Source organism: Colletotrichum truncatum, assembly GCF_014235925.2.
Source record: "Colletotrichum truncatum strain CMES1059 chromosome Unknown Contig_0010, whole genome shotgun sequence".
Classification (NCBI taxonomy): Eukaryota; Fungi; Ascomycota; class Sordariomycetes; order Glomerellales; family Glomerellaceae; genus Colletotrichum; species Colletotrichum truncatum.
In genome coordinates, this window is record NW_027222407.1 from 1,773,255 (window position 1) to 1,782,774 (window position 9,520).

General features: G+C 49.9%; 5 protein-coding genes across 5 annotated transcripts; 3 read left to right on the top strand and 2 right to left on the bottom strand.

The window, feature by feature from the left end:
- Nucleotides 1-239: 239 nt before the first annotated feature.
- CTRU02_213924 (putative parallel beta-helix repeat protein) lies at nucleotides 240-1,304 on the top strand (the record flags this gene model as incomplete). Its single annotated transcript, XM_036724479.1, has 1 exon — nucleotides 240-1,304. The coding sequence occupies one exon, from the start codon at nucleotides 240-242 to the stop codon at nucleotides 1,302-1,304; it is 1,065 nt and encodes a 354-aa protein (XP_036583598.1).
- Nucleotides 1,305-2,360: 1,056 nt separating this feature from the next.
- CTRU02_213925 (monosaccharide transporter) lies at nucleotides 2,361-4,067 on the top strand (the record flags this gene model as incomplete). Its single annotated transcript, XM_036724480.1, has 4 exons — nucleotides 2,361-2,826; nucleotides 2,881-2,983; nucleotides 3,045-3,617; nucleotides 3,668-4,067. 4 exons carry the CDS (start codon nucleotides 2,361-2,363, stop codon nucleotides 4,065-4,067), a joined length of 1,542 nt encoding a protein of 513 aa, XP_036583599.1.
- A 1,038-nt stretch (nucleotides 4,068-5,105) lies between these two features.
- On the top strand, nucleotides 5,106-5,705 carry CTRU02_213927 (integral membrane mpv17 pmp22; the record flags this gene model as incomplete). The annotated part of the gene is made up of 1 exon (XM_036724482.1): nucleotides 5,106-5,705. The coding sequence occupies one exon, from the start codon at nucleotides 5,106-5,108 to the stop codon at nucleotides 5,703-5,705; it is 600 nt and encodes a 199-aa protein (XP_036583600.1).
- Nucleotides 5,706-5,832: 127 nt separating this feature from the next.
- Nucleotides 5,833-7,326, bottom strand: CTRU02_213926 (cellulose-binding protein; the record flags this gene model as incomplete). Its single annotated transcript, XM_036724481.1, has 1 exon — nucleotides 5,833-7,326. The coding sequence occupies one exon, from the start codon at nucleotides 7,324-7,326 to the stop codon at nucleotides 5,833-5,835; it is 1,494 nt and encodes a 497-aa protein (XP_036583601.1).
- Nucleotides 7,327-7,989: 663 nt separating this feature from the next.
- CTRU02_213928 (uncharacterized protein) lies at nucleotides 7,990-9,520 on the bottom strand (the record flags this gene model as incomplete). The annotated part of the gene is made up of 5 exons (XM_036724483.1): nucleotides 7,990-8,314; nucleotides 8,368-8,463; nucleotides 8,520-8,896; nucleotides 8,959-9,032; nucleotides 9,316-9,520. 5 exons carry the CDS (start codon nucleotides 9,518-9,520, stop codon nucleotides 7,990-7,992), a joined length of 1,077 nt encoding a protein of 358 aa, XP_036583602.1.

The following is a 9,520-nucleotide window of genomic DNA, read 5'->3' on the forward strand; positions in this document are numbered from 1 at the left end:
AGGGGCGGGCCCAATTTCGTCCTCCAACGAAAGGGCTCGTTGTGGTCACCTCTGCCAGACTGGGGCGCTTCTCGGGCAGACATCTAGGCGCATCACCGACTCCACCACTTGCGTAAGGTAAATAATATAAACACGTTGAGTCGACACTCTAGGTCGATCCTCATAGCTGTTTACCTCAACCTATCCGACTTCACCCCCCTACCTAACTACCGCAGACTCTCCAGAGAATAACCAACACAATGGTTAAGATTTCCGTCCTCTCGGCTGTGGTGGCCCTCGCCTCGGGCGCCGCCGCCCAGTGCGGCTCTGGCAGCCCCCACGCCCGCGTTACCGGCTCCGGAAGCTCATTCACGGCTACTAAGGGTTCTACCAACCTTTACACGGGCTCGGACTACCGCCTCGCCATCCAGACCGCCCTGGACAACATCTCCAGTGGTCAGCGTGTAGCTGTCATTGCCTCTGGCTCGATCGGTGCCAACACCATCACCATCTCGAGCGGCAAGATCTTCGAGGGCTGTGGCACTATTAACACCGCCCTGCGTAACGGTCGCGGTGCTATCGAGTCCACAGACACCACGGGGGTGCAGATTCCCTACCTCACCATGACGGGTAACCCGTACTTCGGCCTGCGGTTCTCCGGCACCAAGGATCTCACCCTCGGCGCTATCACCATGAACCTCAGCGGCGGTATTGGTATTCGCTTTGACCGTGACCGCGCTGCCAACTCCAACGTCAAGATGGGCGTCATCCGCGTCACCGGTGCCGGCAGCCACGCCGTCGAGACCTGGAACATCGACCGCCTGACCATCGACCAGGTTATCGCTCGCAACTGCGGCGAGTCTGGACTGCTGATCCAGAAGACGACCAATGCTCGCGTTGGTCTCGTCGACGGCAACAACATCGGTGCCGGTACGGGCTACGGCACTCTCCGCTTCGCCAACAACAACGGCCAGCTCTCCAACGGTGCCTACACTACCAACATCTTCATCGACAAGGTCGTCTCCCGCGGTGGTGGTCGTGGCATCTTCTGCGTCTCGCAGTCCGGCGCTGCTGAGATTGGCAGCATCGACCTTGCCAACAACGGCAACAACGCTATCCTCATCGAGAACTGCTACAACGTCAACATCAAGAGCGGTACCGTCAACGGTGGCGGACCAGTCCGTCTTGCTGCCCGTTCCGAGTTCCCCAACAACAGAGACATCACCATCAACATCAGAGTCGATGGCACTCAGGTCCAAGAGAACCCCTGTGGCCAGAACATCAAGTGGACTCTCTCTGGCAACGGCCAGAGAAGCATCTGCTAAGCGGACAAATGGTCCGGGGCATAGGATGGAGGGGTGGTTTATGAGCTGTTTATTTCCATGAGCACATTTTTTCTGTGTGGCTTCACATAGCCACCGTCTATATTTACCTTTTACACTTGGTAACGCTCAGTTGCATCAAGTGCCAGTACAAAAAAGCTGAGCGAAAATGTTTGGAATAAGTAAAACAAAGGGATGAAATTCGTGAGGGAATCATTTGAGAAGCTAAAGCCTCGATTTCCCAACCACAGTAAATATCACCCCGTCAGTAAATACAAATAAATATTTTGTTTCCATTTGACATGCCCCAGTGTAGGTGGCATTGTGCTCGCATTTCGTCTAAAAGTTTACACCAATCACAGTGATCTAAGCACGCGACCAGTCGGGATCGTGCGTCGGTCATCTCGGGCCGACGCCTAATACTCCCATTTAGGGAAGGAGCTTGAATCATTTTATGCTTCATGAACCTTTGCTGAGGCTGTAGAGTATTACCTTTAGTCAACCCACGGTGCGAAGCGGTGTCATGACCTCGCTAATTCTGGCCGCGCAAACTGGTGTCATTGTTGCATTCGTAACCTGGGGCGAGCCGTGTTGATCACACATCGACGAGGAAATCCTAACCACCCGGCAGGTCCTTTTGCCTAGGTAGGCAATATCCAGATCGTCGCAATAAGCTTACAAGGGCCGTTGGGACTGCGGAAAGCCTTCCGATACGGCCATGGCGACCTAATGACCGTCAAGCTCTACGTTTATGCCATGTTGACTAACAAACACCCCGTCTTCGCAGTTCTCCGTGACCGGCTGAGTGTTTAGGACTGCCTCTTTAAGACTGGAACAAATTAATCTTTCGAAATCTCAACTGAGAATTCCCCAGAAGATGCTAAAACGGCAACTCTTGGGGCCCCGCATGTAAGATGCTGGGGTACAGGAACTCATCCGCGTTCTTCCGATTTCATGTTCAATCAGATATAAGTTAAAAGAGGCAAGTCTTCCAGACAGTCTCGTCAACGCGACATAGACTAGAACACAGTGCAACGGCTTCTCTTTTCTTCGGTCAAGATGTTCGCGAAAATTAAGAATGATCCGCTCTACCAGGACCTTAATTGGCGCTTGTTGCTGATCGGGTGTGTCGCCAACCTGGGGGCGATGGGATTCGGATTTGATAATGGCTGGTGGGGAGGCGCTCTTGGTTTGTCACAGTTTCAGCGCAAGTACGGCGCCTACAACGAAGAGCTGGGTCGCTATGCGATACCTTCGGACAAGACTTCCGTCGGAACCGGTACCGGCTCTGCTGGAATCATTCTCGGATGTATCATGGCTCCCTTTGTCACCTCAAGACTCGGCCGGAAGAAGTCGTTCCTAGTCATCTCGGCTTTCATGGGCACTGGCGTGGTTCTAGAGTCGTCTGCTGTCACGTCGTTCTGGCAACTGGTAGTTGGCAGAATCTTGGTCTATGCGGGCATGGGACTGGCGTCCAACCTAACGCCTATGTATCTCTCGGAGTGCTCGCCTCCGAGGATCAGAGGTACGGCAACAATGACATCCGATGTCGTATTTCAGGAGCTAACTGTAACCACAGGCGCTTTCCTTGCACTTTACAGCTTCTTCCTCTCTTTCGGTGTCTTCATGGCCGCCATTGCAGTCTATTTGTCGCGGACAAGGACGGACAAATGGCAATATTTGTGAGTGTCCACAAAGTCTGGTCGACTTTTTGGAACCGAGAAACTAACCACCGGTTGAAAGAATTGTCATTCTATGTCAGCTCTTTGTTCCTATTGGATACGTCGTCATGTATCCATTCCTCCCAGAATCCCCTCGGTATCTCATCTACCGCGGGAAATACGATGAAGCCGAACAAGTCCTCAAGAAGTTATCAAACCATCCTGAAACGATTGCACAAGAAGTCCAGCTGCTCAAAATACAAGTTGAGGAGCAGCGCGAGCTGCACAAGGCTACGTCACTTAAAGACTGTTTCAAGGGCGTAAACTTGCGCCGCACCATCATAGCTATGAGCGTGCAGATCTTGCAGCAGGCACAGGGCGTCTCTTTTATCCAAAACTTCATTGTCACCTTCATGCAGCAACTCGGATTTCCGGATTCCTTGCGCACCAATGTCATGGTCACTGGTTGTGGTTTTGCAGTCCACTTCATCACCTTTCTGACTTTCGACAAGCTCGGCCGACGTCGGTCCTTGTCTCTGGGCGCTGTTTTCTTGGCTGGTATGATGCTTGGCACTGGAGCGGCAACGGCGACTGGGTCGGCAGGGCATTACTCTTCAACAGTTGCCAATGCTTCAGCTGCGTTGCTCATCCTATGGTAAGTAATTCGCATTGGCCAATTTAGGACAAACTCTGACGAGAATATAGGTATTCGATTTACGGAATCACCTGGGGCCCCGGATGCTGGGTTGTTGCTGGTGAGATTGGAACTGGTCAGCTTCGGGAGAAAACCTTGTTCCTTGCATCCATGGGCAGCTTCCTGACGTCCGTTCCGATAAACTTTGTCAATCCTTACGTCCAGGCCAGACTCGGTGGTGGTGTCACATTCATCTACGGTGCCTTTTCCGTCGTGGCGGCTGTATGGGTCTTCTTCATGGTCCCCGAGACGAAAAACCGTTCGCTTGAAGAGTTGGATGAGATGTTCCAAGCCAATATCAAAACTCGAGGGTTTAAGAAGTATGTCTCAACCGGCTTGGGTGCCCAGATCACCATGGCGGAGGATAAGGGCGCGAAGAATATTGAAGTTGAGCAAGAGGAGGATGCATGAGATTCTCAATCTTCGATCAAATACACCTATCTGGACAAGTCATACAGGTCTAGGAAAGGATTGACTTTGTTCAAGAGCAAGATGCCACACGCAAGTCGGAACATGGGCGTCTAATACGTCTCTTCTCTTTGTTGAAACAACGATAAGCATAGTGGAAGTCGCCAGTCTGATCAGCATGTTAGCAAAGAGTTTGGCTTATATAAATAATTTATGTTAGACTCATTGGACTTTTAGAGCGTCATACAAAAGTCCCGAATCATGGATGAGATTATTTCCTGGCGATAGTCCTTCAAAGAAAATGTTTTCAAAAGACTTTAGCTTCTCTTAAACAAAACTTTCCGCTGAATTAACGATACAACTGACACCTGGTTGCAACTAATCATTCTTGAATGGGAAGAGGCCCCGTACTCTGCGGAATTCATGGGAGATGTCTCATGCCGGAGGTCCCGTTCAGTCTGTGCAAACTATTTACCAAGATTGGCAAAAGGTAGAGAGGCGGAAAAACAAAATGACCCATTGAAAAGAAGATGATTATAGCTATTAAATGAAATACTAAAAAATAGCCACTGTCTAGCCCATGTCCGCTGAGCCATTGGTTTCCGTAAGAGGCAATTCAACTCACTCGCTGTACTCACACAATGATGTTGGTTACGATATAGTGGGGAACCTACAGAGCCTAGAGGATCCATAATAGGGCCAATTACTTGAGTTTAGGCCCCCAAGCCCCCCAAAGACTCCGTTCTGTTGGCAGTACAAAGAACGGATACTCGCTTGAATTTGTGAGACAAGGGTGGCTATTCCTTCCTGTTTTATATGGGGATTGGCAGGGCTTGCCGAGAGCCGGAGATTACTACGATATCGGCCACCGCTGACACAAACGGAACCGAGCGAGAGCTCTGTGCTTGGGGAGCTCTGACACAACGTGGTCCCAATTAAAACACACCGCATCTTCAAAACGCATCTGACGATCTCACCAGCCCAACGCCGCTTCAACTCATCAACCTATCAACAAGAGAGCACCATCGCTCGCTCGCAATAATGCCCTCACTTCTCGCTACGGCAGTCCAGTCGGCAACACTCAAAGCCTCCGCCAATTTCACCGCCCAGATTGTGAACCAGCACAGGCAAGCCGGCGCGCCTCCGCTTGACTGGCGCCGCGTCGCTGAGTTTGCGACATTCGGCTTCATCCAAGGTCACATCAACTACTGGTGGCAGCACTTCCTTGAGGACAGATTCCCCAATTCTGCGACCAGGTCAGCGCACAAAGCATCATCATCAACCGTTGAAAAGGGGGAGGCAAAGCCGGAAAAGCCGGAGAAACCCGTTATTGCCACTAAACCGCCCGGCGGAAAGAATTACTTCAATGTTGCTCGCAAGCTGGTGATCGACCAGACTCTCGGCCTGTTCATCATGAACTCGGCTTTTCTGATAATCACGTCGATTTTACGAACAGGGAGTGCGGCCATCACTTATCAGATCTGGAGCGAGAGGATATTCGATCTTATCAAGGCAGCTTGGAAACTTTGGCCACTGGTGGCTTTCTGCAACTTTGCCTTCGTCCCGGTTGGGTACAGGGCACTCGTAGGAATGACGGTTGGGTTTGCGTGGAACATGTTCCTCACGTTTTTCCTGTTATAAGAGTTGCAAGCGGGTGTGGGTTGCATTTATCAAGACACGGATTCTTGGGTTTTCCGGTTCCAGCATAGCATGTATTCTAAGACACGGGGATAGAGCGGTGTTTATGGTTCTAAAAAAAGGAATCTTATTACAATTCATCATGAGCGCCCGTCTTTTTGGAGGCACCTTCATCCTCCTTAGGCCCAGGGATTGTAAAGACTACCCTGCGGTATGAAACCAGGGTTCCATCAGAGACCTCCAGGATGAGATGCAAATGCTTGTCGTCGTTCGGGTGGCGGTTGCGCCCGGCGGCTCGGAGGACCTTCTTAGACGGCATTGTGACTGTAATGATAGGCGAGTCAATATCACTTAGCTCCAGTTTACCGACATCTCGCCCAGGGCTGTTGTTGTTCGAAGAAGGTTCCAGGTATTGCCACCACTTGTAAGTCAATTCCCCTCCATCGGGGTCACACGATTCCCTTGCGTCCAGTCCAATTTCCTGTCCCTCTTTGACAACCATCTTGATAACTCTCCGCGATTTGTCCCCGTTGACAACAGCGACGGGAGCGTGCTGTGCCTCGCCAAACTCGGAACTGCCAGACCATTTCATCCGCGCGGCAAAATCGTTCTGAAATGCCTCTCGCCACCTCCAAACTGTAGCCTGAGAGCTCATGATGGTCTTTCCCGAATGTTTGATGACATCAATACTGTCAGCAAAGTGGCCCTCACCATAGGTGACCGGGCCGTACCGACCGCCCCAAGAGCCCCATTCCGGGTGTTCAGGGTCCGAGAGGCCGTTGGGAATGAGGTAAAGAAGTGAAGGCGTGTCTCCCTCAACAATGAAGTCGGCATCTGGGTACTTCGCACCCAGGGGACTTACGCTCTGGACATTCTGTTTGATCCATTCAGGAGATACAACATCCCGACTCGCCAGGCTGGGGAAATTGTAGTATTCCTCGCCTGAGATTCCTCCCCAAGCAGCCAGTGCGTAGCGATTGAAGTGATGGATGCTGGCGATGAAGAAGAGCTGTGGAAAGTTGCGGCGGATCCAGGACCCGGTGTTGTCTTGGTCGGAGATGCTGTACGCCCGCAGCTTTGAGACAAACTTTTTAATTTCGGGTTCCGATCTTGTGGCATTTACATGCCACAGAGCCTGTGCGAGAACGGAGGCGCCACCCCATATTGGCACCCAGAGAGGCTCATCCGAGGCATCAACTGTCTTCACTAGCATCTGTGATCCCTCGCTATCCTTTTCTTCCCCAACACCATCCATACCGTAGACAGGCCGACCAGATGCAATAAGATCTCTGAGGTATTTGGCCTCGGGCCATCCGGTCGAATGTTTCTTCAGATTAGGAAGCACCTCCTCGTAGGCGTTGACAATGTCATGCATCTGGTCTGGGCGTGTCGTGTCATTGAGCCAGACGCTGGTTGTAGCCACAAGGCCTTCAATGTGGAGCTCATTTGCGTAGACGAGTAGTCTCACGAGGGACTGGGCGTCGTCGGGCTCGTTGGCGATGTCGCTGAGGAGGAACACGCGAGGTCTGTCAGGTGTCGACGTCTTACACTGTCCAGCGGCTAAAGATGAGCTGATTGCAGAGAGCAAGATGGCAGCCTTGGCCAAAGTCTGTAGCCAAAACATGTCTACTGATGGTGTGCCAAAACTGTTTCTTTTCGACTGTTGGCTGAAATGTCATAAACCCCGAAGTAGCAAGGTACAAAGTTGGTTCATATACGACTTCGTCCCTCCGCAAGCCCCGTCGCTACGAGCGCTTAGGATTCCCCTTTTGGGCGGGCCCCAAAACATTCACATGGGTCAACAATGCCCCTCAACGTTGCGTCACCAACGGATGCCGAATGCGGTGTAACTCAAGTCTTTGACTGGCAACCACATCTTTTGCGCAGACGGGCGTTTTTTGTTTTTTGTTTTTTTCACTCCCTCCCCAACTTGTTTGAATAAATACAATGGCCTATTCAAAGAACATGGCCAGATCGCCGGACAGCTTGAAATATGAGATCCACCCCAATAGATCGAGGTCAGCGCCAACTAGTGTGCACAAATGACTGGCTATCTTAGTGACTTAGCATGCTGCAGCTAAGACGGTTATTGTACTATTCTTTTTTCACTAGTTTGAAAAGAATAACTGAAGTTTGATAATGAAGCTATGCTAATCTAAGAGTAATGGTAAAACTTATCGTTATTGAGTATTATTTAACCCATGTTTAAAACAAGTACTTAGGTATCGAATGGGTATCGTGGTATTCGCTCTAATAAGTGTACGATGTCTATGGGCCTCATTGACATCTAAGCCCAAATGTGAGGGGATGCGTACCCTTCTAAGGATACTGGGGTCTCAGATGTCATGGCCAAACTTTTGAAATCCATCAAGCCTTGGTGGAGCCTGTAGCCGCTGACAAGCTGCTCATGGTACATCTCCTGTGAACTCGTCATCTCTGGATCTGGGTTGGTAACCTGTCCAGATTGCTGACTAGGATCGGATATGTGTATAAGGTACGGTTTCTTGGAATCGGTGGAGCTCGCGCTTCCTGATTTCGGTGTGAAATGCTGGACGAACTTGCGTAACGTCGGCATGGAGCCGCAAATGATGAACAGATTTGTCTCCACAAAGCTGTATACTAATAAGGAAATTGTTTTAGACGTAGAGTAGAAAGAGTAACATACCTCCACACGTTTGCCGGGGCGCTATCCCATGAAGGATCGCTGCTTCTTAATAGTCGTGGTAAGAGTATTAATTTGATTACGGAGGTTGCACAAGTCCTCGAGTCAGTGTCAGCAGGTCGGTTAGAAAAGTGCCTTTCCAATGCGATACTTACATTGAGCCCACGGCAAACATGGCCAGAGCCCCAAGCTTTTTCCCAATACCCATGCGAAGGCTGCATATCATTGGGATTGGAAGAACAAATAGGATGATGTCGGTGATGATGTTGGCGACTGAGTTGGACATGTAAAGTGTGTCGGCGTCGATACAAGTTCCCCAGTCTATGCGAACATCAAATCCTTTCCTGATTGGAGCGCATCGAATGATCATGGTGAAGGATACTGCAGCCGTAGTGGTGGCAACAAACAATATTCCCATCCAGACTGCGACACGATACTTCTTTTGTGGCGAGAGTTGAAGGTAAACCGTTAGAAGCGAAAGTTTGCTAAAACCATTGCATAAAACGAATGTCGGACCCGCAACATACGTAATCTTGAATTGTATAAGCCAAATGTCTTTGTCGTTATTCAGCCTTTAATGCAAGATCTTCTTACCAGCAAGTAAGACTCAAATCGTGTGAGCGGCATATCCCAAGCATGTGAGCACATCCCGCCTTCCGTAATCGAGTCTGGAGTTCAAATATCAGTAGTCGCTATGTTAGGAAATGAACTTGATGCTTACCAATGATCATTATTTGCGTTGTGACGGACGCAATCTACTTATTGTCTTTTCGTCAGGCACAACGACGATATGGAGATGCAAGGAAAGCTCTTTAAAAGGCCTCAAACAAGTCCACTCACCCAAGCAAAGAACATGAAGACTAAAGACAGTTAGCATATAATCCAGGCATAGAACATGCATTATTTAGACCTTTCAAATATCATTCCAAACATTATCGTATGCCAACTTACCATCATCAACCTTCAATCCGTTGGATAACCAAATTTTGGTATAAAATCTTTGTAGCAACGCGATAAAAGCGATAGGGCAACCGATGCTGAACACTAGGTAATGTTCCAACACCAGGTGTTGTTGAGGATGATTGAAATCGACAACATAGCCGACAGGCGGCTGCGAAAATATTTCGGTGCCGTTGACGGTCGGAAATTCGGGCAT